The 27,113-nt window shown below is 55.6% G+C and overlaps 2 protein-coding genes and 1 non-coding gene across 16 annotated transcripts in view; 1 reads left to right on the top strand and 2 right to left on the bottom strand.

Moving 5' to 3' along the window:
• The window catches only part of JADE2 (jade family PHD finger 2), a 54,857-nt gene extending 29,160 nt beyond the window's left edge, over positions 1-25,697 (top strand). For 9 of the 14 annotated variants that reach the window (XM_050792762.1, XM_050792766.1, XM_050792768.1 and 6 more), the window contains 8 exons: positions 4,971-5,131; positions 5,871-6,082; positions 7,316-7,483; positions 10,656-10,772; positions 12,289-12,753; positions 19,843-19,960; positions 22,989-23,117; positions 24,716-25,697. In XM_050792762.1, the coding sequence (XP_050648719.1) occupies positions 4,971-5,131; positions 5,871-6,082; positions 7,316-7,483; positions 10,656-10,772; positions 12,289-12,753; positions 19,843-19,960; positions 22,989-23,117; positions 24,716-25,539 (2,194 nt within the window). In that variant the 3' untranslated portion in view covers positions 25,540-25,697. The remainder of the gene's footprint in view (positions 1-4,970; positions 5,132-5,870; positions 6,083-7,315; positions 7,484-10,655; positions 10,773-12,288; positions 12,754-19,842; positions 19,961-22,988; positions 23,118-24,715) is intronic. The other 5 variants (XM_050792763.1, XM_050792771.1, XM_050792773.1 and 2 more) reach the window with 3 other exon arrangements.
• CDKN2AIPNL (CDKN2A interacting protein N-terminal like) overlaps positions 1-27,113 on the bottom strand; it is a 413,846-nt gene that overhangs the window by 153,861 nt on the left and 232,872 nt on the right. The window lies entirely within an intron of this gene.
• On the bottom strand, positions 24,357-24,416 carry LOC126957752 (U7 small nuclear RNA). Its single transcript, XR_007726922.1, has one exon. It is a non-coding gene; the product is annotated as a U7 small nuclear RNA (small nuclear RNA).

The following is a 27,113-nucleotide window of genomic DNA, read 5'->3' as shown; positions in this document are numbered from 1 at the left end:
CCTCAGCCTCCCAAAGTGCTAGGATTACAGGCATGGGCTACCATGCCCGGTGCCAAAGCAGTTCTGATCAGGGAAATCTCCAGACTTTTCACTAGTCTTTAAGAGAGAGATAAAGCATACTTTTTTTTTTTTTTTTTTTTTTGAGACGGAGTCTCACTCTGTCGCCAGGCTGGAGTGCAGTGGCGCAATCTTGGCTCACTGCAACCTCTGACTCCCGGGTTCTTGAGATTCTCCTGCCTCAGCCTCCCGAGTAACTGGGATTACAGATGCGTGCCACCATGCCCAGCTAATTTTTTGTATTTTTCGTAGAGATGGGGTTTCACCATGTTAGCCAGGACGGTCTTAATCTCCTGACCTCGTGATCCGCCCACCTCGGCCTCCTAAAGTGCTGGGATTACAGGCGTGAGCCACCGCGCCTGGCCTTAAGCCATGCTTTTGACTTCTTGAACCTTTTAAGGGAGTTCTTAGTGGGGGAGTCAAGTGCCTGGCGTACAGCAGATGGTCAGGAAGCCATTGCTATTACAGGCCTCTGGGTAGGTTCCCCTGCCAGGGCTGGTTCAGAGATGAGTCCTCTGGGCTTTATACCCTTCTGGTCTCATGAGATGGAGAGACTTCTGGCCGCTCTTGTCAGGAGGTAGCCACGTGGCCCTGGGTCTTGCCTCCAGCTACGGAGTTCAGCCAAGTGCTTCTTTTTTTTTTTTTTTTTTTTGAGACGGAGTCTCGCTCTGTCGCCCAGGCTGGAGTGCAGTGGCCAGATCTCAGCTCACTGCAAGCTCCGCCTCCCGGGTTCCCGCCATTCTCCTGCCTCAGCCTCCCGAGTAGCTGGGACCACAGGCGCCGCCACCTCGCCCGGCTAATTTTTTGTGTTTTTAGTAGAGACGGGGTTTCGCCGTGTTAGCCAGGATGGTCTCGATCTCCTGACCTTGTGATCCGCCCGTCTCGGCCTCCCAAAGTGCTGGGATTACAGGCTTGAGCCACCGCGCCCGGCCGCCAAGTGCTTCTTTATGCAACCTGGGAAACCCTCCAAGTCATGTCTCAGGGCAGAGGGGTCTTGTGTCCTGGCCTCCCCCACCCACCAGTCTGCCTGGTCTGGGCAGCTTGGGTTTTTGGCTGTCTACTCCTGGCCTTGGCAACCTTGTGGCTCTTGCTCGGTCCCATGTAGACCATGCATGGGGCAAAGATCACAGCTGTTACCTCCCTTGACGTTGGCACCCTCGTTTCCTGGCAGCTGCAGCTATGATTGGATCACGGGCACAGCAGACTCGAAGCACCAGTAGGGTGCTCTGTGGGGATTGGAAGGGGAGGGGGCAGGCAATCCTGTTCCAGTGACTCCTGATGGCTGAGTGTTTATTAACACTTGTCTGGGGCCTTCTGAGAATCAGGGGTGCCCCAGGCCTCTCCAGAAGTGAGAATATGTATGCCAGGTCACTGCCACAAGTACCAGTGCCTAGGGTGATGGGGGACGGGCAGGCCACCAGGTGGGCAGAGCGAGGTCAGTCTTGATTAGGCTTGGCCCAGCAGTCTGTCCTCTCTACTTGATGTCAGTGTCAGTTGGTTCCGGAAACATCTCCTGGCCTGGGTAATTAATTGCAGATGCTTCCATACCAGTAGCTTGGCTTCAGTCTGCCTGTAGGGTGCTTTATCTGTTGACATCAAGAAGAGAGCACGTGTTCCAGCTGCTTTGGCTTTACTAGGTGCATTCCCAGCATAGGCATGGCTGTGCTAAGCTGATGTGAGCCAGGAGCTCCTGGCCTGTCCGTGATCTTTGGAGAGGACGGACTGGGGGTGGGGAGGTGCTCTCTTAGATTCATCTCCACGCCTCTTCTGCCGCTGTCTCCCTCTAGCCACTCCATCCTCCTGGCACCTCCCACTGCGCAGCCCTCATCTGGAAGGCTGCCTGGTAGCCGCCAGGGTCAGAATTGTTAGAGAAACCCTGTTCTTGAGGACTGGCTGTGCTGAGCCTGTGTTCATCTTTTCATTTAACAATCATATTAGCTTTACAAACTACATGTAACTGTCCCCATTTTATAGATGAGGAAGTTGGGAAATTCTGGGGAATTCCCTGCAGGGCCACCAGGCCTAGTGGGCTGGGCCAGGAAATCAGAGGCCCCGGGAACAAGCCCTGGGCTGCCCCTGTGAGGCCCAGAGACAGAGCGCTGTGCCCCCGTCATCCCTGCAGGCTGTTTCTGGCTGCCCTCCCCCAGCTGCCACCCCAGGCCCCCTCTGTCCCTTCCTCCCTGGCCTTTGGGTGGGTCTGCCCACCTCATGGTCTGAAATCTGTCTGAACAATGAGCACTTGTCTCGCCCTTCTCCAGACTGAATTGAGTGAGGGCCTGTCCTGCCCCTCACTGTGGCCAGAAGTCTCAGCCAGGGCAGAACCGACCTCTGGTGTGTATCTGGTCTTCTGGGGTAAAGACCCCCTCCCCTCCCATAGATCCCAGCCAGCTGATGCCCTCCTCTCAGCTGACCTCCATCCTCCTGGCTACAGCTGAGGATGAGGGCTTGGCCTAGGGTCAGGTCAGTCCACGCCTGGTAGGAGAACTTCCTTCAGAGCCAGAGCCAGAAGGGGGCAAACAGCTGAAGAGGAGAGACCCAGGAAGCACAGCAGATACCTTGTGGTGTGAGTCCCTTCACCCTGACTCTACAGAAGCAGCACAGTGATCCTGATCCCAAGAGGCTTGGCCAGGTGGCCGCTGACCAGGCAAGCAGATGTGGGTAGTTATGCCAGGAAGTGGTGGGCATCCGGACACCCCCACTCAGCATGTGCTTAGGGCACAATCAAAGCCGTTCACAACCAAATTACAGGCTGCATTTTTAAAAGAATGTGTTTATTCAAGTAACAGTTTCACGGGGAAAGGCAGAATTGTGTTGGACCGAGGGTATTAGTATCGCTTCCATATGGAATCACCTGTTAGTGTGGGGTGCGGCCATACCATGATCATGACCTAGGACCTGCCTTCATTTGGGCCTCTTGTGTGGGCAAAGGTGGTGCCAAGCCCCTTCCCCTTCTCCATGCCCCTTCGACCTTACATAGACCTTCCTCCTGGCTTGGAGGCCATTCTCTCTCCTGGCCTGGGCCCCTGCCTCCCCGTCTCCTTCATCCTTCCTGCCCTTTTTGCTGACACTGGGTGTGGTGGTGGGGAAGCCCAGGAGCCCTTGCCACAGCTCTGCCATGTCTCTGTGCCATCTAAAGCCCTGCCCCTCCCTCCCTGTCAGCGCTGAGTCACAGCTTCTGGCAGCCTTGCCCCCGACCCCAGGATGCCTCTCAAGTAAGGGGCCTCTCCACCCTGGCAGAGCTGGCCAGATGGAGGCCAGGCTCCGAAGCAATAACCATGGCAACCAGTGGGGATGGGAAGAGCTGGCTTTTTGAACTGGCATCAGGAACTGAGGGGCAGCACACAGCTGAGCCAAGAGGAAACCGTGCCCTCCTGAGGCAAAATGCCCCCTATATTCCATTTCAGGAGAGCGGTAACATCCCAGGGTCTCAACACACACATACACACGCAAACACACCACACATCACACAACACACACACATCACACAGCACACACACACACACACACGCACACAGTAGTTACTGTGTGCCAGATACTTTCCTAAGAGCTTTGCAAACATTAATCCATTAATCCTCTCACCAACCACATAAGGTAGATATTATTACTATTATTATTTTTGAGACAGAGCTTCGCTCTTGTTGCTCGGGCTGGAGTGCAGTGGCGCGATCTCTGCTCACCATAGCCTCCACCTCCCAGGTTCAAGCGATTCTTCTGCCTCAGCCTTCTAAGTAGCTGGAATTACAGGCATACGCCACCACGCCTGGGTAATTTTGTAGTTTTAGTAGAGATGGGGTTTCTCCATGCTGATCAGGCTGGTCTCGAACTCCCGACCTCAGGTGATCCACCTGCTTTGGCCTCCCAAAGTGCTGGGATTACAAGCGTGAGCCACCGTGCCCAGCCTGGTACTATTATTATTGACCCATTTTGGGGGATGGGAACACTGGGGCCCAGAGAAGTTGAGTGACTCCCAGAGTCACACAGTAAGTGGTGAAGCTGGGCTTTGAGTCCACACCCTGCGGCCAGGCCTTTCCAAGCTGCCTCAGCAGCAGAGCTGTGGCTGCAAATGTGGGCTGAGCTGGGAAGGGATCCTGGGACTGCAGCAGGCAGGATTCTTTGTATCCAAGGGATTTGACTTCCATCTTGGTCATGGGGCCGGGTAACACCGTGTAGCAGGACACTCACTGCTCACATGACATTGTGTCTGGGAGAAGGGCAAGGTGGCATGTGGACCTTTTGTCTGGAAAGGGTCACCCTAGGCCACAGCCGTGTAACCAGGTAGGGCTCCTCCTTATCTCAGAGGAGAGCTGGCCTCAGTTCTACTCAAGTCAGTGGGGTTTTCAGGCTGTTGGTAAAAAGGGGGCTTGGGCTTCTGGGAGTATGTAGACAACCCCTGCCTTGTCCGCAGCCTTGAGGGGTATGCTGAAGGACCTGGAGTCCAGCTGGCACTACCTCACTTGTTGCTGACACAGGCCATTGCCCATGACGGCACATAGGACACCTCCTACAGGCCCTAGCAGGGTTAGATCCAGACCACGGGGCTTTAGCTAAGGCCCAGCCACCCTGATGGGAGGAAGTGGATGAACCCTGGGCAGGTGGATGTTTATAGGGTGAGCAAGGCTGTGGATCAGCCCTGACTCCCATCCCTCACTGTGCCCTACTGCCCTTTGGGTCTTCTCTGTGCTGCCTGTTCATCCACTCAGTCTCTGAGTCACCCTTAGAGACTCATCTGAGTCTGCAGGGTGGGCAGATGGTGGAGGAAGAAATGAAGGAGGGGGTGGAAGGAGGTGGGCCCTGTGTAGCATCAAAGCACACTTGTCCATCAGCTCCTGAGCTGGACTGGTCAGCTCCCTGGAGCCCCTAGGGCAGCAGGCTGAGGGCACCTCCCTTCATGACATTTTGTCTTGATTTTCTAGGATCCTCCCACCGCTGGAAGGCCCCCCTGTCCAGGCATCCCCAAGCAGCACCACGCTTGGTGAGGGCTCCCAGCCTGATTGGCCAGGGGGCAGCCGCTATGACCTGGACGAGATTGACGCCTACTGGCTGGAGCTGATCAACTCAGAGCTTAAGGAGATGGGTAGGTGACCACTGCATTAAGAATGGGATCAGGGTAGGGCAGGGAGGGTTTTCTCCCCATCCCGAGAGGGGCAGTGGCCCAGGCATGGATCTGGAGGGAGCGTCCATACTGCATTACTGAATGGTGACCTGACTGGTTAGTGTCTCTGTGCCTCCTGAAGTTTCTGCAGCTGTCAGGTGGGGGCAATAATAAGCACATCAGTTGCAGGGCTCTTGGGACTATTGTGGTAAGCACGGATGTTACATGAAGAGTAAGTGAGCATGCAGGGGAGTCTAGGATGGCAAATGGGGCCGGGGTCAGGATGGCAAATGGGGCTGGGGTCAGGAGGTGTGGGCCACCTGGCTGGAGCTCACTAATGTCCCAGGAAGGGCTGACTCTTCCCTATTCAGCCACACTCAGAGGTCCCCTCATACACACAGCACAAGCAGTGCCTTCTCCCATGGAGCTGGCCGCATCCCAGAGACACTTCCATGTTAATTGTACACACGTGTCCCTGTGGTCACAGGCAGGCTGTCTAAAGTCAGAACACCAGGACAGGTGAGGGGCCGTTGAGATGGGATGGTCCAGACCATTCAGTTTTCAGAGGATGGAGCTGCTTCTCCCAGGTCCCACAGTGGATGGACAGAAACCCTCCCAGACATCTGCCCTGAATTCCTGCAGCTCCAGGAGCCAAGTCCTCTTCGAAGCTCAAAGGAGGCTGGGCTCTTAACACCACCACGCCCTGCTGTCCTCCTCACAGAGAGGCCGGAGCTGGATGAGCTGACATTAGAGCGTGTGCTGGAGGAACTGGAGACCCTGTGCCACCAGAATATGGCCAGGGCCATCGAGACGCAGGAGGGGCTGGGCATCGAGTACGACGAGGATGTTGTCTGCGACGTGTGTCGCTCTCCCGAGGGCGAGGATGGCAACGAGATGGTCTTCTGTGACAAGTGCAACGTCTGTGTGCATCAGGTGGGCAGACCCGCCAGTCACCCTCACCCGTGCCATGTATACGCACACTGCCTGGCAGGGCCCCACTTGGCTTTCCAGAGGCACTGTGGGCAGAGGCCCTTAAGAAGGAGCAGGAAGGGAATGGCGAGGGTGCTTTGTGGTGCCATGTGCACCCAGGGCCCCTTGGCTTAGACCTGCCAGCCAGACTCAAGCCAAAGCCCGTTAGCTTTCTGCCCTCTCCCATCAGCCTCCCTCAGACCCTCTCCTCCTTGCACCCTGTCCCTTCCCCTCCTCTTCTGCTCCTCATGTCTTGAATTTACTAAAAGGCAGCCCACTGTGACCGAGAGCAAAGCTGCCAGATTTCAAATTGTGGCTCTGCCGTTCACAAACTATGTAACTTTAGGCAAGTTTTGTAACCTCTCGGGGCCTGTGTTTTCTCGATTATGCATAAATAAGAGTGGATTGTTACACAGATTAAATTGTATACTGTGCATCTTTGCTTAGAACAGTCTAGTAAAGGCTATACGTATTTGTCACCATTACTGGATTTATGCGCCAGTGCAGCCTGGCCAGGCTCCCCTTGGTTTGGGGCCCGAGGCTGTAGGTCTTGAGTATCTCTGGGCCTTGACTGCAGACCTGACTGGGACCTAGTGGACCCACTCTGGCCCTGAGTTTGAGGCTGCCCGTATGCACCATCACTGGAATAGACCCCGGGGAGCTCAGAGGTAGGGACTTCGCCGGACTGGCAGGTAGGTGGGCAGTGCAAGTCTCATATAAACAAACACATCCCTTATACCCAGCAGCTCTTAGGCTCATGTGTCTCACCCAAGCCATAGAGGGGTGCAGCCCTCCTCATGGATCCCTGTGTAAGAAATATGAAGGCTCTGGGACTTGTTTCCAGGAAGTACACACCCAATTTTGTATTCAACTTAAGGGGATTCTTGAACCCTCCTGAAGTCTATTGCTGGTTAGGAACCTCTGGCTAAAGTGACTTTCCTCCCAGCAGAGGGCAGACCTGAACCCTTTCACAGAGGACTGAAATGGTGACATTTCAGGCATACAAACAGGCCAAGGAGGGCTTTCCAGGAGCCCTTCCTTCCTTGCATTGTAACTCCTCAGAAGGTGTATGTGCCAGAGGCTGGAGGCTGTGTAGCAGTGTAGCATGGGGCTAGCACTGGACCAAATGCAGCTGACTGCTGACCAGACACAGATTGGCCAACTCCACTGACTCATGACCACCCTGCTCTCTCCTAGGCATGCTACGGGATCCTCAAGGTGCCCACGGGCAGCTGGCTGTGCCGGACGTGTGCCTTGGGTGTCCAGCCAAAGTGCCTGCTCTGCCCCAAGCGAGGAGGAGCCTTGAAGCCCACCAGAAGTGGGACCAAGTGGGTGCACGTCAGCTGCGCCCTATGGATTCCTGAGGTGGGTGGGCCTGGAGGTGAGGCAGCCCAAGGAACAGCCCATGGGGAAGTGGGTCTGCATGGGACTCAGGTAGCAGAGCACTGGGAAAGGAAGGTGATGGACTCACATTAAAACACTGGCATCGGCTGGGCACGGTGGCTCACGCCTGTAATCCCAGCATTTTGGGAGGCCGAGGTGGGTGGATCACCTGAGTTCAGGCGTTCAAGACCAGCCTGGCCAACATAGCAAAACCCCCTCTCTACAAAAATTAGGAGTGCGTGGTGGCAGGCACCTATAGTCTCAGCTACTCAGGAGGCAGAGGCAAGAGAATCACTTGAACCCAGAGGTGCAGGTTGCAGTGAACCGAGATCGCACCACTGCACTTCAGCCTGGGTGACAGAGCGAGTCTCCGTCTCAAAAAAAAAAAAAAAAAACACACACACACACTGGGATCTCAGGTGATGGGCCAGCGAGGAATCCAGACCACAACTATAGGGAGCTTTGCTTGTGGACTTGGACAGAGCTCAGGTGGTGAGTTCTATGAGAAAATGGGGTTACGGACCGCTAGGAGATTCAGGAGATAGGTATAAGGTCTGGACAGAAGTCAGGCAGCTGACTAGAGGGAAAAGCAGGTTGTGGGGTCCCTCTAAACCTAGGCAGTGGTTCCAATCAAAGTCAAGCCACATGTTCAAAACAGAGATAAGCCAACTAACCTTAAAAGAGAATTGGGTGGGAGGCCAAGGCAGGTGGATCACTTGAGGTGAGGAGTTCAAGAGCAGCCTGGCCAACATGGTGAAATCCTGTCTCTACTAAAAATACAAAAAAAAATTAGCTGGGCTTGGCACATGCCTGTAATCCCAGCTACTTGGGTGACTGAGGCACGAGAATCACTTGAACCCAAGAGACAGAGATTGCAGTGAGCTGAGATCACGCCACTGCACTCCTGCCTGGGTGACAGAATGAGACTCTGTCTCAAAAAAAAAAAGAGAGAGTGAATCAGGCAGTAAGCCTAAAGGGACGTTGGCTAGTGGGCCTGCTGCTATGGCTGTGGCTAGGATGGCAGGGTGGGCGTGTTTCTAAGTCCAGGTGGGAGTGCCACAGGCAACAGGCTGGGTCCAGAGTCAGTGAGTTAGCAGAGGTCCTGGGTGCCCGGAAGGCCAGCCATTTTATTTGAAATGTGAAATGTTAAAATGCACCAGAGTTTCAGCCCCAGCCCTGCTGTGTGGACTGACTCATATTGAGGCTCCACTCCAGTGTTGCCTGTGCCCAGGAGCAAGCCAGGTGGCCCTGTCCATAAGTGGCGCTCTCCTTCCTGGGCTCCCAGTCTGAAGCCCACACTGCAGGCTTCTGTCATCACAGTTGTTTGTGTCAGCGGTAGGCACTTGCTTGCAGATCGGCATGTTGAAGACTGGGACCACCTATGAGTGTGCCCTGGGCTGGGCATGGCAGAGACAGAACCAACAGGGACTCCATCATAAAGACCCTTTGGCTCAGGACCCTTGGAGAGAATTGCTTTTTCCATCCTCAGGCATCAGCAATGGGGAGGCAAATGTGCTCTGCCTCTGGGCTGTGGGGTGGTCTCTGCCCAGTAGACTTGGGCATAGTTGTAGGCCTGTCCCCATAGGAAGGGCTCGACAAAGGCATATCCCCAGGAAAACCCTAAAGACCTTCAAGAGGAGGTCCCACCATGAGACTTTTTCTTGGTGCCTAGAAAAATAAGTAATATAAACACAAATTGTAACAAGAACTCTGAAGATGTTATTAACAAGGGCCTGAGTGCAGCAAGGAGGGGGATCTTGCATGTACCTGTGCACACACTGAAGGGGTGGCCTGCCCCTCCACACCTGTGGGTGTTTCTCGTAAGGTGGAACGAGAGACTTGAGAAAAGAAATAAGACACAGAGACGGCCGGGCGCGGTGGCTCAAGCCTGTAATCCCAGCACTTTGGGAGGCCGAGACGGGCGGATCACGAGGTCAGGAGATCGAAACCATCCTGGCTAACACGGTGAAACCCCGTCTCTATTAAGAAATACAAAAAACTAGCCGGGCGAGGTGGCGGGCGCCTGTAGTCCCAGCTACTCGGGAGGCTGAGGCCGGAGAATGGCGTGAACCCGGGAGGCGGAGCTTGCAGTGAGCTGAGATCCGGCCACTGCACTCCAGCCTGGGCGACAGAGTGAGACTCCGTCTCAAAAAAAAAAAAAAAAAAAAAAAAGACACAGAGACAAAGTATAGAGAAAGAAAAGCGGGGCCCAGGGGACCGGCGCTCAGCTTACAGAGGACCCACGCCGGCCCCGGTCTCTGAGTTCCCTTAGTATTTATTGATAATTATCTTTACCATCTTAAAGACAGGGGAGTGGCAGGACAATAGGATCAAAGAAAAAAGAGGAAATCGGCAGTAAGACATATGAACAAAAACCTCTGTGACATAAGTTCAAAGGAAAATGCTGTGCCTTGAGATGCATATGCAAACATCTCCATAAACCTTTTAGCAGCATAGTTTCAGTCTATCACATGGGGAGAAACCTTAGACAATACCTAGCTTTCCTAGGCAGAGGTCCCTGCGACCTTTGGCCGTGTACGTGTCTCTGGGTAGTTGAAATTAAGAGAATGGTGATAACTTTTAACCAGCAAGCTACCTTCAGGCATTTGTTTAACAAAGACACATCCTGCACAGCCCAAAATCCATTAAACCTTGAGTCACCGCAACACATGTCTCTTGCAAAGGACAAGGTTGGGGGTAGGGTCACAGATTAACAGCATCTCAAATACAGAACAAAATGGAGTCTCTTATGTCTACTTCTTTCTATATAGACACAGTAACAGGCTGATCTCTCTTCCTTTTCCCCACACACACACCAAAGCACCTCTCTGTCAAGGCCCACACAGTCGCAAGCACACACACACAGTCAACTACACACACTGATGGCACACTCACACATTCACAGACAATTTAAGATGAGTCTCAGATGAGCACACACTAACACACTCATCCAGTGGTCAGCTTGGGAGAGTTAGGAGGAATTCCGGCCTTTGAGCCATGCTTGTTTGGTGTCAGGAGGGACTTGGGATTTAGGGGCTCAGCCACTGCCCTGTCTGCCCACCACCTAGTTTCAGCAGACAAACCCCCATTTTGGAGATCCCTGGAGGCAGGCTAGGGATGAGAGGAATGATACAGCCCCCTGTGTCCTGCCCAGGTCAGCATCGGCTGCCCAGAGAAGATGGAGCCCATCACCAAGATCTCGCATATCCCAGCCAGCCGCTGGGCTCTGTCTTGCAGCCTCTGCAAGGAATGCACAGGCACCTGCATCCAGGTATGTGGACTACTTCACCCTCCTGCTGCCAGGAGCCGGCTGAGAGAGAGGCATGCTTGGGGCCTCGGACAGCAGCTGCCACCACCCTCTCCCCTCCATGGGGCTGCAGACTGATGCGCCCCAGAGGGGTGTGGGACTGGGGCCAGAGTCAGAATCGCACCTGATGGGGAGCATTTCTCCATCCCCTGGTCTTTTAGGGAGTGGGAACAGACCTGGGGAACCAAGGCTCACCACGCTATTGGAGTGCTGAGAATTCTGGCTTTCCCTGAAAGCAAGTGTCTTGGGGCTCGATGAATACATTAGCCTCACTTCTGACATTGAACTTGACACATTAGGGGTTAGGAATCAAACTTCTCTTCTAGCTAAGCTAATAGACTCTCCTGACACTGGAAGGGCTATACCAGTCTGTCTTTAGCAAAGTCTATTCCCAAAGTCTAGCGTGCATGAGAATCACCTGGAGGGCTCGGTAAACATAGACTGCTGAGCCTACTCCTGAGAGGCTCTGACTCAGTAGGTCTGGAGTGAAGCTGAGAACTTGCATTTCTAACAAGCTCCCAGGGGATGTTGATGCCTCGGGTCTATAGTTTGGGAGTGCAGGTGGGAGTCATCCTTTGTCCGCCTCATCTTTTAGGAACAGAGTTGTCATTGTAAACGTTAGTTGTGCCTCCACTCATCCATGGACCTTCAAAAGGATTTGTGAGTGCAGCATAAGCAGTCGTAATAGTTGGGTGCATGATTGCTGACACAGTTATCAGCTGCCCACAGCCATCATCCAAGGCTAAGAGAGAGGGTCAGGCCTGAAGCTGTCTGGACGAAAGGAGAGGGAAAGGGTCTAAGTCCAGCCCCTCTTCCCAGAGGACAAAAAGGGGACCACAATCCCCATCTTAGATGAGCCAGTGACCCATCATCAGCCTTTCTTTTGATGCTCTGTGATGCCAAAGTCATTTTGCCCACACAAAAATGCAGCGTGAGGCCAGGCATGGTGGCTCACGCCTGTAATCCCAACACTTTGGGAGGCTGAGGCAGGTGGATCACCTGAGGTCAGGAGTTTGAGACCAGCCTGGCCAACATGGTGAAACCTCATCTCTAAAAATACAAAAACTAGGTGGTGCATGCCTGTAGTCCTAGCTACTTGGGAGGCTGAGGCAGGAGAATCTCTTGAACCTGGGAAGCGGCAGATTGCAGTGAGATGGAGCCACTGCACTCCAGCCTGGGCAACAGAGTGAGACTCTCTCAAAAAAAAAAAAAAAAAATGCAGCTTGTCCCCAGAGGTGTTTCTCAACTGTCTTCTGATTGACTCCCCCAGGGCACATGGTGTTGAATGGGCTACCTTTCCGGGCGCCCCAGAGCTCCTCCTCCCCTGCCATAACTCCCATCCTGCACAGGAGGTCGGGAGCCCACGCCATTCTATTTAGGCGTTGTGCATTCTCAGTAGAGCCCTGGAGGAAGCCCCTCTGTCTTCTCCCCTCCCACCAGGCTCCCTCCATGTCTGATGCTGCCCCTCCTTTCCCCTCAGTGTTCCATGCCTTCCTGCGTCACGGCATTCCATGTCACATGCGCCTTTGACCACAGCCTGGAAATGCGGACTATATTAGCAGACAATGATGAGGTCAAGTTCAAGTCATTCTGCCAGGAACACAGTGATGGGGGCCCACGTAATGAGCCCACATCTGAGCCTGCAGAGCCCAGCCAGGCTGGCGAGGACCTGGAAAAGGTGACCTTGCGCAAGCAGCGGCTGCAGCAGCTAGAGGAGGACTTCTATGAGCTGGTGGAACCTGCTGAGGTGGCTGAGCGGCTGGACCTGGCTGAGGCGCTGGTCGACTTCATCTACCAGTACTGGAAGCTGAAGAGGAAAGCCAATGCCAACCAGCCGCTGCTGACCCCCAAGACTGACGAGGTGGACAACCTGGCCCAGCAGGAGCAGGACGTCCTGTACCGCCGCCTGAAGCTCTTCACCCATCTGCGGCAGGACCTAGAGAGGGTGAGTCCCCATGCCACGTGCCCACCCACCTGCCTGGTGGGTCCAGGAGTCCTTTCCATGCCACAGGCACTGCCCTGGAGCAGCCAGGACTCACCAGGATTCAAACTGTGAGCTCTGGTGGACCGGCCCTGTGCAGGAGCCTGCCAAGTGGCTGAGGGCCTTCAGGTCCCAAAGAGTATGGGGGTAACTGGCACTTTACAGAACAGAGAAGAGTCCAGTTCTCGAGTCTCTGAGTCCCTCTTATGCCAGCCCTATCACAGGCCTGGTGAATGGTGGGGGCCCTGCCAAGGTCAGGAGGCTGGGAGCACCAGAGCTAGGGCGAGGACCCAGGCTTCTGGCACTTGCTTGCCTCTGTGGGCCCTGCCTGGTCCTAACACATGAGCTTGCGTCGAGAATCTGAGGTAGAGGAGGAACTAGGGCTTCCCAAGCTGTCCCCGTAACCCATGCTGAAAGCCAGGAGCATCAAGAGCCAGGAGCAGCCAAACAGGCACGTGCCGGGCCAGGGCAGGGTAGATGGGTAAACGCGGCTCCGTGGGGTGCTGGGCAAAGAGAACAGAGGCACGAAGGAGACAGGGTGGACTCAAGGAACGGTGGAGTGGAAGGAGGAGGTGAATGGGGCTGGTGGATCACACGAGGCTGGGCTAGTGGATCACAGTGTGTCTGGAAGCTGCAGAAGTGCTAAGGAGGGACTGACACATTGCGGCTGGAACTTCCACCCATCACTCCCTGGAGGAGAAGTCCGAGGAACGGGTGGGCTGGCTGAAAACCGCCCCCAGCTGTGTGCTGGGGAACAGATGATGGTGCCTTGGTCCAGGGGGCTGAGTGAAATGAAGCAGGATTTCTGGATCCTTGTCCAGTCCTCTGAACCCCACAAGATATTCTGGCCTCTCCTCTCTGGGACATTTCTAGGGTTCCAGAGCATATGGGACCATGTCACAGTGTCTCCCCTGGGTTCAGACACACATGGTCGCCCTCTCCCTGGGTCCTGTCAGGAAACAGCTCTGGGCAGGAGCACGCAGGGAGCTTTGTGTGACCGGAAGCAGCTGCTTTTCTTATCTGCATCGCAGTGGGCAAGGCTGTAAAATGGGTAGGACATCTCCGGGGGTGTTGTACTGTCAGGGAAGGGGCACTGGATCCAACTTCCTCACTCCTCTCCTTCCTCCTCATCTGCCCTGGAGCCTGCTCAAGAGGGAAATGACCTGTTGGCCCCGGAGCGCACTCACTGCCTGGCAGCCAGCTTGCCACCAGGCCAGAAGGAAGAGGTGGGGGTGGGAGGAACCAGATGTCCCTGGCTCTAGCCAGGACAGAGGGCAAGGCCATCTACATTGCAGCCACCACCTCCTGGCCAGCCCAGCCTCCTGTCACATGTGGCAGGGGCATCAGGTGTAAGACCTTCTGAGACCGAAGCTGCTTCCAGAGTCTTCTTCAGGCTACCATGTCTCCACCTGCTGGATCTCCAGCGGAAACACCTGCTTTTACTCCTACTGTTTCCCAAACATCCCCTCAGAACTGACCTCCCTGTTCTGTGCTGGTCAGCCCCCGTGTCTGTTCCTGGCTGGGTTGTCCAGGGAGGTCAAGATCTGACTCATTTATGTAGTCATCATCCTGGAAAAAGAGACTTGAGGAAGATCCTCCCAGCCTTGCTGAGCAGATGAGGAAACGGGCTCGGAGAGACGAACAACAGGAAGCCTTAGAGAAACTCCATCCCAGGGGTTTTGAGCTTGAATTTGGACCTCAGTCAGGGGCAGAAAAGGAGTTGTTGGCTTATTCTCTATTCTGTAAATTTCCTGGGCAAAAGCTTCCCCTTATCAGCTCCCTAATCTTCCCACCCCAGTCTCGGCTGGTTCAGGTGGGGCCTGGGGCTGAGGTTGGCAGGCTCTGGGGTTCCAGAAAATGAGAGCTGCTGCACAGACCCCTCCAGTGGGGGCCACAGCACTCCAGAGTAGTCAGGTGTGAACCATCCCACTCCTCCTCTGGGAAGAGGAAGCAGGGCCAATTTTGAAGTATGTGCAGCCTCTTATGGCTCAGGGGACCCTGTCAAATGCTGCTTCTTGAGCAGCCACCAAGCTGGACTGGCGGGCACCAGCTTCGATGAGGGCAGGGGCATGCACAGCCCTGGCAGGGCCGAGGAGGGACAACCATGAGCCAGGCTGACCCCCATCGGCGGCCCAGCCTCAAGGCCTCTCCAGGTCACACATTTGCAACTTGGGTGAATGAACAGCGACAGGAACCCTGCCACGGGGGAGGCTTTCTGCAAAGGCCCGTGGTGGTTGGTGGCCTGGCCAGCAGGCCCAGTCTCGGACCATGGCCCAGTGCAGCGCCGGGAGTACCCAGCCTGTAACTGAGCACTACGCCAGCCTGGGTGGGAATCATCGGAAGATGGGGCAGGGCTTGAGGTCGAGGCCTTGGTAGCCTGACTTTGCATCCAGTTCCTGCACTCCCAGCTCTGTGCCTTCTTTGTTTCGGTTTCTACTTCTCTGAGTTTCAGTTTCTTTGTCTGTAAAATGGGAATAAGGATCAGACTGACCTTGGTGTCACAGTGCGTGTGGGGGACAGAGCTTAGCACAGTGCCCTCCATTGTTGGCCGTGATTGTTGCTACTGTCCTGGCCCCTCAGCATTTGGCTCTTAGAAGAAGGGAGGCCAGCCCATGTGCTCTGAGGGTAGGCTCCACAGAGGACCCACAGGGCAGGCCCAGTGCTAGGGCCTGGGAACCCAGCATCCTCCCAGATCGATTCGTTCCTCCTCAGCCAGGCAGGGGTTTTGCTGAGAGAAACGGGAGCCGGGGCTGCGGCCAGCATGAAATCCCATTTTATGGTCAACCAGATGTGCTTTCCTAAAATTTCAGCGTTGGGCCTTGGCCCCAGCGGACGCTCGGCAGGCATGGCCACTGCAGCCTCCTAGAGTTATTTACGGCTGACAAAAAAAAAAATTGCAGTACTGTTAATCAGCCCGACAAGTGCCGGCTGGTGTCCCCTAGCAACCACGCTGACAAGCAGGCTGTGCAGGGACTTGCTGCTTGTAGCTCTGGCTCTGGTCACCAGGAGTTTATTTGGGAGCCTGACCTGGCCTGAGGAGGAGGCTGAGAGGGTGGAGGCAGCTCTAAGACACACACCTGCCCAGAGGATGACATGGGACAACTTCCCAAGGAGGGAAAGACTCAGCAGGAAGTGGGTCCTGGCCTCAGTGCCTGGATGGTGGCCCGCTTGGCCTCCCACCAAAGCCATCCTTGTCCTGGGCAGCTCCAGCCTCCAGACATCTGGCTCTTCTGCCTCTGTGCCTCCCATCTGCAGAGCTCCCCCAACCCATTAGTGCCCCTGCCTCACCCAAGCCCAGTCACCACCTCCAGCTGTTCCCAGGTCAGTAACCCAAAAATCGCCACTTCCTCCTCCCTGCCTGCAGTCTCCTGCTCTCCCTGCTCACTTGTCTCCCAGGCCCTCCACCCTTCTCTGTCCTGCTTTCTTCACTCACTCCCTATTTGGCACTGGCCTGCTATGCCCCAACCCTTGTCCCTCGCTGAGGCCAGACCCCTGGCAGAGCCTCACCCACTGAGAGCCACTCCCTCCATGAGGAGAAATTCCACAGCGCTGAGCAGGGCAATCCCTGCCACACAACCCATCTCATCCCTGCTGCCCACGTGCTGGGCCCTGCCTCCCTCAGGATAGCCTCCCCTCTGTCCTCACACCAGGGCCTCTAACTTCTGCCAGCCCAGACTCTCGGTCCATTCTCTTCCCTTCCCTCCTGTCTTCCTTCCCCCACAGAGGTCTTTTTTCTGTCCCACACCTGCAGCTCACAAGTCTGTCTTTTCTTCTTCCTTTCTGTGGGTCCTTTTCCACCAACATTTGAATCTGTTCAACCCTCTCTCATCTTCAAAAGCGAATCCTCCCTCCCTATTTCCCTCTAGTGGTGGGTTCCTCTGCTTCCACCCCCATCTCTCCTTTCCTGTCGTCCCTCATGGTATTTGCATCCTTGCTGCCCACTCTGGCCGGATTTCCGCCACATCCCAGAGCCTGCCACCTGGGCCGCCTGCAGCCTCCCCCGCCTACCTCTGCATCCCCCGACCCTCTCAGCAGTGGCTGCCACAATCAGACCTGCCCTTAGTCTTGGAGTCCTTTTCCTGTGATGCTCTGACCAGGTCCCCACTGAGGTCCCGGTTTACCCCCTCCCTCCCTGGCCGCTCCTTGGCCTCAATGGTCATCCACCGCTCTCCCCTGACTGTTCACTCCGAGGGCTGGAGGCCTCAGGCTCCACTGTCTTTCACGGCTGCCCACAGTTTTGCCCCACGTGGGGGTGCTGGCTGCCCCTCCCTCTTGAGCTCCACACCAAGTCCCTTCTAAAGGCTGCCAGCGTCTCATGCCCAGCATCCCTGTTAGTTTCCTAGGCCTGCCTGCCTGCCACCAGCTGGATGGTGAGATTCATCCTCACGGTTCTGGAGGCTGGAAGCCCAAGGTTGAGGTGTCAGCAGGATTAGTTCCTGCCGGGGGCTCTGCGGGAGAGTCTCTTCGTGCTCCCAGCTTCTGGTGGTTGCCAGGAATCTTTGCTGTTCCTTGGTCTGCGGACATCTGTCTAGCCTCTGCCTCTGCCAGGTCACATGGCCTTCTCCCTATAGGCCCCTGTGTCAGGACTCCACTCATAGTAGATCAAGGGCCCACCCTAATATAGTATGATATCATCTTAACTATTTATATCTACAGAGACCCTATTTCCAAATAAGGTCACGTTGTGAGGGTCCCAGTAAAAATGAATTTGGGGAAACACTGTTCAATCCCGTACAGAAGCCACTGCAGGTGGGAGAAGGGAAGAAGGGAGAAGGGAAGTGTCTCACCACTCTGTGAAAATCCACCCCTGGGCCGAGCTCAGTGGCTCACGCCTGTAATCCCAGCACTTTGGGAGTCCAAAGCGGGCGGATCAGGAGGTCAGGAGTTCGAGACCAGCCTGGCCAACATGGTGAAACCTCATCTCTACTGAAAATACAAAAATTAGCCAGGTGTGGTGGCAGACGCCTGTAATCTCAGCTACACGGGAGGCGGAGGCAGGAGAATCGCTTGAACCCAGGAGGCAGAGTTTGCAGTGAGCCAAGATCGTGCCACTGCACTCCAGCCTAAGTGACAGAGCGAGACCCTGTCTCAAAAGAAAAAAAAAGAAAATCCAGCCTTGGCTTCCTTTGGCCTGGCTCAGTCAAGCCTCAGCGCCTGCCCTCCTCCCTTGCCAGCCCCACCACTCCTCACTCCTCCCTTCAGACTCCTGCCATGAGGCTCTGCTCTGCCTCCCCCCAGCCTGGATTCCTCATTCCCAGGCTCTGCCCCCGCCGTGTGATCAACTCCCACTCCCACTGGCTGCTGGTGTGTCCAAGACGCCTTGCTCAGCACCCCTAAGTGTGGGTCGGAGCCACCTGGTCCTGTCAGTAGTTGGTCAGCACCTACCTACCCTGAGAAGAAAGGGGCCCCCGCGGCGTTGCTCGCTTGAGTCCAGGGCCCCACACAGTGCAAGTCCACAGAGCTATAGCCAGTGCTTAAGGGTATGGGGGAAGGAGGCTGGTTGGAGGGTGGTTTTAGGAGGTCCAGGTTTTGACAGGAAGGTGGGCCATCCCGGTAGGCTAGAGCCGGGGCTCACAGGCTGGATCCAGGTGGTTGCAGCCCAGGGTGGCCCCCTGGAGTGGTACTGGCCATAGGGATAGGTGGAGCTGAGGCTCAGGGGTGGATGGCCTGGTGCTCACGGTCTGAGCTGAGGGCGCGCACACTAGCGTGGAAGGCCACAGAGAGTCCGTGCAGAGCGCATCGGGTGGAGGCCTGAGGCTGGAGCCATCTTTGTGGTATATCCTTCACGGCCGGGCTCAGGAAAGAAAGGAGGATCCCCATACCCAGAAGAGAGGTCTGATCTTGGCTGCCCTCAGACTGGGAGAAATGATGGTTATGCCAACAGGCAGGGGGTCTGGAACCAGAGGTCACCCTAGCTTAAAGACATGAAGACTGAACTCAGCCTTGAAGATGGAACCCAACGAGAAACAGCCTGGTCCCAGCTGGAAGGACCCTGGTGGGACCCAGAATTCAAGCTGAGCAGCTTTGGCCAACTGTCCCTGATAATGGAGTCTCCATCCTGTGCTGAAGAGCAAGGAAGTGTCTCAAGGAAGAGGGCTTGGTCTTGGCTCCGGAAGTGTGGCCTGCCCTGAGAGCAGCCAGGGAGGGATGGCCCACTAGGGTAAGGTGCCAGGTGGGCAGGCAGCAGCATGGTCCATCCTGCAGGTGCTTCCTGTGGGACCACCTATAGGAGGGGTCCATGTCCCATGAGCTTAGAAGCTGGTGTCTAAGGCCCCAGGGGGCTCTTCTCAGCTGGCCTTGAGGCAGTCAGAGAGGCCTCTGCCCTCTCTGCTGAGGAGTTCTGTCACTGGCAGTGTGAAGGTGGCTGTGTGGATGTGGAAGCCTTGGCCAGCATGGCATGAGCCTGGCTCAGGTCCCAGTGCAGCAGGTAGACATGGGTTGGCTGCCGGCTGGGCACAGTTGGGTTAGGACTTCCTTTCTGCTCAAAGCTATTCTGCTGGCGTTCTCTCGGGCTGCAAGTACCAGGGCCATTTGTGGCTCAGGACACATGTTAGTTTTTGCCATGCCGTTTGTGTCTGAAGAATTTCTTTACTGGGAAAGAAAGGCCTTGGACAGGAGGCAGAGGGATGAAGTTGGTGACCTGGTGAGACCCTGATGAGTCTGCGGGCACTGTGGTTATAGAGGAGAGCAACCATGTTGGCAGGGCCTTGGGAGGCAGCGTGGCTGACCTTACCAGGAAGGTAAGACTCCGAGGAGGAAGGTGGGCATGCTGGGCTGATCTAACCAGATGCCCTCCCCTGGCCGCTCTGGCTCAGCCAGGGACCACAGGGCCGAGGCTGTGTGTGGCCTTAGGTTTTGTGTCCGAGACATGCAGCACAGGGCTGAGGATGCGCTCAGGGTCTGGAAATTGGTTTGCAGATGTTCTGGGCAGGATAGGCTATGGTGGTAACCTGTGCCCCCGGCGCTGCCTCTACCCATAGCAAGGTCCCCAGAGCTGGGAGGTCTGGGGTGGTTGCCTGTGAGTAAGGTGGAAAATCTCTCTTGTTTTCTCAGGTTAGAAATCTGTGCTACATGGTGACAAGGCGCGAGAGAACGAAACACGCCATCTGCAAACTCCAGGAGCAGATATTCCACCTGCAGATGAAACTTATTGAACAGGATCTGTGTCGAGGTAGGCGCCTTCCCCACCTGCCGCCGCCACCTCCGTGTGCCCTCTCTTGCGGGGCTGGGTCCCAAGAAGGGTGTGTCTTGGGACCCTGGTAGGGTATCTGCGTGGAGCCAGGGGCCACTGGCCCCCACCCCTACCCTTCACCATCCAATTAGTCGGCCCAGACGGGGGCCTGCCAGGGTCCTGGGTTGTGTGTCACTAGGCAAAGAGCCAGAGGTTGGAATGTGGGCATCAGGCCTGCCCTCAGGGAGCTTTCTGGTTGACTAGGCCACAGCAGTTCAGGAGCTGATTGCATGTGAACAGGTACAGAGAAGAAGGCCTAGTGGCTTTCTGCTGGCGCTGAGGCAGGAAGGGCCAGAAGCTGGTGAGCTTCCCTGAACCCTGGTGTGCCTGGGAGTCAGTTTCGAAGAAGGCAGCTGCCCCAGAGATGTGATAGGACCTGGCTATTGTTTCTGTCTGACCCTAACAGGATTCTTGCACTGCATCTGCAGTGTTTTCCGCTGTTTTATTCTTATTCTTCGTATTCTCTTGGCGTCACATGTGTTCAATGGGTCTGGCAATCAAAGGCTGAAGGAAGCTCTGACATTGATCTTATCTGTTAATTGTGGATATTGCCAGACACAGGACCCTTCCTGGAGCGTATACATGTTAAGAAGGGCAACACTTAGCCCCCAAAGCGGTACCCCAGTGTTTGGTTTACATGCAGCAGAAATAGCTGGGTGGAGAGAGACTTTGAGCCTGGGTCTGCCAATGCCACTTCAGCCTCGGAGCTGAGCTGGGCCTGGAGTGGAGAGGAGGGAGGAAAGCTGCTGAGCCACCATTGGAGCAAATGACTGAGGACCTCTGCTGCCCCTACTTCTGCCTGAGAGCTGAGCTGACCTGATTGTGCTTTGGCATCACCATCCGCTCTGGCCCCAACATCTAGCCTTGCCAAGTTCAGGTGCTAGTCGTGGCCATGCAGAGCTCACCATGTACCCAAAGGCTGTGGCAGCTTCCTGGCTGCTGGAGCTTTCCAGGCCCCCTGTCTTCTGTTTATTCATTCAGCCAGCATTAGCTGAGCATGGATTGGATAGGGTTCCTGCCCTTGTGGAACACACCATCTGGAGAGAGAAAGGAACGTGGTATCGCAGAGGCTACAGTTGCTGCCAGTGCAGGGATAGAAGTATCAGGGATGTCTTCCCAGAAGCAGTGATGCTCCGACAACATCTCAGGCCTCCTAGCACTTGGCTGTGGCCACATATCGGCTGCAGAAGGAGAAGCCCATGCAAGGCACCCACAGTTGAGGAAGCAGAGGGTGGCAAGCCACGAGCAGTGCCCTCAGGCACAGGATTCCAGAAGCATGGTCAAGAGCCTGGAGGGTTCACATCCCCGCATTGGTTCTGGGGACATTTGCAACTCCTTGTCTTGAGTGTCAACAACAGGCAGCTGTTTGTTCAGGGCAGGGCGGGGCATTTGGAGATGACTGGTTTGCCCTGTCCAAAGCTGCTGCTCACACTGTTGGGAGGCTTGACGCTTGGGGTGGGTCATGGGCTGTGTGCCTATTGGTGAGGCTGTCTGGCTTGGCGGCTAGAAAAGGCCTCCTAGTGGAGATGATATTTGGGCTGTGAGCTGAATCAGATGAAGGATAGGACAAGAAAACAACGTATTTGGAGACTTAGTGGCCACAGCATGTCTTGGCAGAGAAACTGGAAGGAGGCTGGAATGGCTGCACCGGGCAGAAGGAAGACACCTAAAGTAGGGGTGATGGGTAACCAGGGTCACATGTGCAAGATCTTCTTGTAGCCTGGGGGAGGAGCTTACACTGTCCTGAGAGCAGTGGGGAGCCTCTCCAGGAGCCTGCCTCCAGAGTGTCTAGGCATTGGTTACATGCCATGTTACAGATGAGATTGCCCAGGCACGGTGGCTCATGCCTAAAATCCCAGCACTTTGGGAGTCCACAGTGGGAAAATCCCTTGAAGGCAGGCGTTCCAGACCAACCTGTATGTACAAAAAAAAATTACAAAAATTAGCTGAGCATGGTGACACATGCCTGTATTCCTAGCTACTTGGGGGAGCAAAAGTAGGAGGATTGCTTGAGCCCAGTAGTTTGAGGCTGCAAGTGAGCTATGATTACACCACTGCACTCCAGCCTGGGTAACAGAGCCAGGCTCTGTCTCTAAAAAATAAATAAATAAACAGATGTGGCCAGGCACAGTGGCTCACACCTGTAATCCCAGCACTTTGGGAGGCCAAGGTGGAAGGATTACTGGAGGCCAAGAGTTCAAGACCAGTCCGGGCAACATAGTAAGATCCTGTCTCTACAAAATTTGAAAATTAGCCAGGTGTGGTGGCGTGCACCTGTAGTCCCAGCTACTCAGGAGTCTGAGGGTAAAGGATCACTTGAGCCTGGGAGGTCAAGTCTGCAGTAAACTATGATTGTACTACTGTGCTCCATCATGGGCAACAGAGCAAGACTCTGTCTCAAAACAAACCAAAATAGATGAGACTGAGGCCTGGCCTGAACTGAAAGGATACAGGAGCCAGGGGTGCACCCTGAATCTCCCATCCAGTTCACTGCCTGACTTTGAAAGCCAACCAAGAGACCAATGCAGGAGACTGGTTCAGGGGAGCTGACCCTGGGGTTAGGAATGGACCCCAAGCCTCTCGACCCCTCAGATAGTGTTCCTTCCACTGACATGTCTAGCTCCTCAGCCTGGCATTCAAGGCCCTGACCTGTCCAGACTCCCCTCCAGCCATTCTTCCCACCACCCACACTCTCTCCCAAGGCTGCAGGTTGTGCGGGTCAGACTAGAGTCCAGGTCCTGCAAGGGCCTCTCCTTGTGGCCCTGTGGCCACCCCAAGTCCCCCACAGGGCACAGTGGACAATTGGCTCACCCCACCATGCCAGCCGTCCCCTGGCTCCAACCTTTTTGCTGTGGAGGGTGAGCACTGACTGATGGAGGACTCCTGGGCTGCCACGCAGGGATCTTGGTGCTGACTGAGGCCACTCAGGGTAACCATATCCCTCCTCCTCTCGCTTTCCCTGACACAGAGCGGTCTGGGAGGAGAGCAAAGGGCAAGAAGAGTGACTCGAAGAGGAAGGGCTGCGAGGGCTCCAAGGGCAGCACTGAGAAGAAAGAGAAAGTGAAGGCGGGGCCTGACTCAGTCCTGGGGCAGCTGGGTGAGTGAGGGCCATGCTGGCCTGCAGACACGGGCAGGCTTGACCATCACCACACTTGCAGCTCTGCTCTGCAGAAGGCCAGCTGCACAGAATAGGAGACTGAGGCTCAAGAGCGGTAACCAGGCCCTTGCTTGCCCAGGTGCACACACCTTCCACCCACAAAGGAGACAGATCTCAGAGCCCCGTGTGACATCCTGGGAGATGCCCCTTATGTAGACCTGGATGGAGGCTGGGCCACGCCCATTCAGGAACTGTCCAGTCATTTCCCTGGCTGGATCCTGGTGGCTGGATTTTCCCAGAGTCCCCCAGGACAGCCCCCATGCTGGGAGGGGCGGATCTACCAGAAAGCCCCATCCTTGTCTTACTCTCCCAGAATCCTCTAAATAGGCCCTTCCTGTAACAGCAGCAGACTTTCCTGGAGCTACCCAGAGATACCCAGAGGAGTGGCTGCAGGCCCTGGCCCTACCCATCACCTCCACTGCCCAGGCCTCCTGTTAGGCAGAGCAGCCTAATGGGAGCAGTGTGACTCATGGACCTCATGTGCTTCCTCCAGAGATCTCGGGGAGCATCATGGAGTCCCCTTCCAGACCTTGCCTCTGGGACAGAGGCCCCAGGTCATCCTTTCTGTCCCTCTGTCTCAACAAGGGGACAGCCCAGGCATGGTGGTGCATGCCTGTATTCCCAGTTCTCAGGAGGCTGAGTTGGGAGGATCACTTGATCCCATGAGGCTGAGGCTGCAGTGCACCATGATCATGCTACTGCACTCTAGCCTGGGTGACAGAGCAAGACCATGTTCCTTCATTTCACACCCCTCCCGCAAAAAGAAGGGGATAACTTGGGTGTGTAACAGGAAACCCAGTCTCACGTCTCACCAGCTGTCCCTTCCCAAGACCTCGGTAAGGGAGGAAGGATCTGCCTCCCTCACATCTGCTGGCATCTCACTTGCCTCCTCTCTCCCCTGACATCCAGGAGGGACTGGATACTGCTTGCTACCCCTATTCGCGCCTGATCCCTTTATCCAAGCTCTTTGCTGCAAGCTCTGGGAGTCAATGCTTATAAAGACCGAGTGCCCTCTGGTGGCCTGAGGGCATTTTCCTCCAGATTCCTCCTTCCCCAACCCCACCAGAGTGGGGGTGGTGGGCAGGGCCAACTTCGTGGGTAGCAACCTATGCCGTTGCACAGGGTCCTTGATGTTGGTTTAATGCTCTGCTGCTGCCACCTTGAATTTTTTTCCCCATGGCAGGCTTTCTGGTAAAATCCAAAAAACCTGCTAGACAAACGAAAAGAGCTATAACACTCCACCTTGAAATTCTTAATAATATTTGAACAAGGAGCCTATATTTTCATTTTATACTCCATCCCACAAATTATGAAGCCCATCTTGAGGGCAGCACGTCCTTCTGGAGAGAAGGGTATAAGTAGTCCCAACTCTTTGGTGGTGTTGGCAGGAGGGATGGACAAAGGTAGCTCACCTGGGTCTGGCACAGGGGGGCAGAGAGAAGAAGATGCATGGTGGTGTGCTGGGAGCGTCAGCGGGCTTCCTGAAAAGGTGGGACACGCGTCTGCTGGCATCTCACTTGCCTCCTCTCTCCCCTCAGCAGGCCTGTCCACCTCATTCCCCATCGATGGCACCTTCTTCAACAGCTGGCTGGCACAGTCAGTGCAGATCACAGCAGAGAACATGGCCATGAGCGAGTGGCCGCTGAACAATGGGCATCGCGAGGACCCTGCTCCGGGGCTGCTGTCAGAGGAGCTGCTGCAGGATGAGGAGACACTGCTCAGCTTCATGCGGGACCCCTCGCTGCGACCTGGCGACCCTGCGAGGAAGGCCCGAGGCCGCACCCGCCTGCCTGCCAAGAAGAAACCACCACCACCACCGCCGCAGGACGGGCCTGGTTCACGGACGACTCCAGACAAAGCCCCCAAGAAGACCTGGGGCCAGGATGCAGGCAGCGGCAAGGGGGGTCAAGGGCCACCTACCAGGAAGCCACCACGTCGGACGTCTTCTCACTTGCCATCCAGTCCTACAGCCGGGGACTGTCCCATCCTAGCCACCCCTGAAAGCCCCCCACCACTGGCCCCTGAGACCCCGGACGAGGCAGCCTCAGTAGCTGCTGACTCAGATGTCCAAGTGCCTGGCCCTGCAGCGAGCCCTAAGCCTTTGGGCCGGCTCCGGCCGCCCCGCGAGAGCAAGGTAACCCGGAGATTGCCGGGTGCCAGGCCTGATGCTGGAATGGGACCACCTTCAGCTGTGGCTGAGAGGCCCAAGGTCAGCCTGCATTTTGACACTGAGACTGATGGCTACTTCTCTGATGGGGAGATGAGCGACTCAGATGTAGAGGCCGAGGACGGTGGGGTGCAGCGGGGTCCCCGGGAGGCAGGGGCAGAGGAGGTGGTCCGCATGGGAGTACTGGCCTCCTAACTCACCCCCTTCCCTGTCCCGGGCCCTGCCCTGGTCCCCCAACAAGGCCTCAGCCCAGTCACAACTGCCATTTCCAGTCTCTGCCGAGTGTCCCAGACCCTCGAGGCTGCCACTCCGTTGTGGTTTTATTTTTAATATAGAGAGAGTTTTGAATTCTACACTGTTGTCTTTCCTCTGTGCTGGCCTAGGACGTTAGGATTCCTTCCACGGCTCCGGCCGCCAGGACCCTGCCAGGTCCCGTGCACCATCCCTGCCCTGCCCACGTGGTATTGCTGGGCCCCTGGCTAAAAGTGGGCAAGGTGGAGAAGAGCTCAGGACTCCAGCCCGCTGCCACTGGGTGACACAGACTGTCGTTTGGGCATTATTTCATGGCAGTTGGGCCAGTCCAGGGCCTACCCCGCCTTGCCCCCAGATTCCACTGGGGTCCATTTGGGGGGTCCTGCTGCACTCCACCGATCCCCAAGGAAGTATAATAAACAATACCCAGCCAGAGTCTACTCACTGTCACAAGCACAACGAGTTTATATGAGAAAGCACTGAGGGGGTGCAGAGGGCCCGCTGGTTCCAGGGGAACTGAAAGCTGTTCCTGATCAGCCCGTATCATCTGAGGCCTGCCTGCCCACCCTGCCACCCTCCCCTCCCTTGCTGCTCTGCCCCTGCCAGTGCCCAGCCCAGCGGCTCTGGGAAGGGGTTCCCAGAATCCCTCCTGAGCTGTGCCATTTACTCAGGGGACTCCCAAACAGCCAGCTGCCAGTGCAGGTGGAGGGCTGTAAGGGAGGGCCAGTGCCCAGACAGGGTCATGGGGCTCAGACCAGCCCACTGTAGAGAATCACTCTGGGGCTCCAACTTCCTTCCTTCCTTTGGGGCCAGTCTCGGCCGAAGTCTGGTCACTCAGACAGAGGTGACCAGACCAGACCGCTTGCCTTTTCAAGTTTCCTAGTCCTGCTAAGAGATGAGCTTCTTCCGTGGTTTCCTTTTGGAAACTCCTCCTTCCAACAAGCAGTGGGATCCCGGGGCCCAGGGCGGGCCGGTGTTGGCCGCTGGGGCTGTTGTAAGTCTTGCTGGATGTTCCCCTGTTCCTGAGCCTTAACCCCTTGCCCAGCCATCCCCCGTGTCCTGCCTTTCCCGCCCCCCCCCCCCTTAGGTCCCAGGTAGTTGCTCTGAAGAGTTTCAGTAGAGTGGCCCCAGGGTGATAGCTCAGGGAACAACAAAAAAGGAATTCCGTGAAAACATTTTTTTTTCTTTGATGAATTACTCCTGGGTCACTTCCGCCACTGGTAAAGCCAGAACTTCTCCAACAAGAACCTTGCAAAAAGTCCAGTGAATCAGTCGAATCATTCTGTGGATGCCAAAGAATATTTTGACCATAATACAGCACAGCCTGGACCTGACAACTTGTCACTTGGACTTTTTTTAAAATGGAGTTCTCTAGCATCAAAGTATAGAAACATGTTCATTGCACACACCCAAGGAGAAGAGCCCAAGCGCTCGGAAGAGGATGCTTTTCTGCTGCTGAAGTGTACCTGGGTGTTAGATTTCAGATCCTGGGCTGAGCCCACTGTGAGCTTTCCTAA

Source organism: Macaca thibetana, chromosome 6, assembly GCF_024542745.1.
Source record: "Macaca thibetana thibetana isolate TM-01 chromosome 6, ASM2454274v1, whole genome shotgun sequence".
NCBI lineage: Eukaryota > Metazoa > Chordata > Mammalia > Primates > Cercopithecidae > Macaca > Macaca thibetana.
The sequence above is the reverse complement of the archived record's forward strand: the minus strand, read 5'-3'. Positions and strand labels throughout refer to the sequence as shown.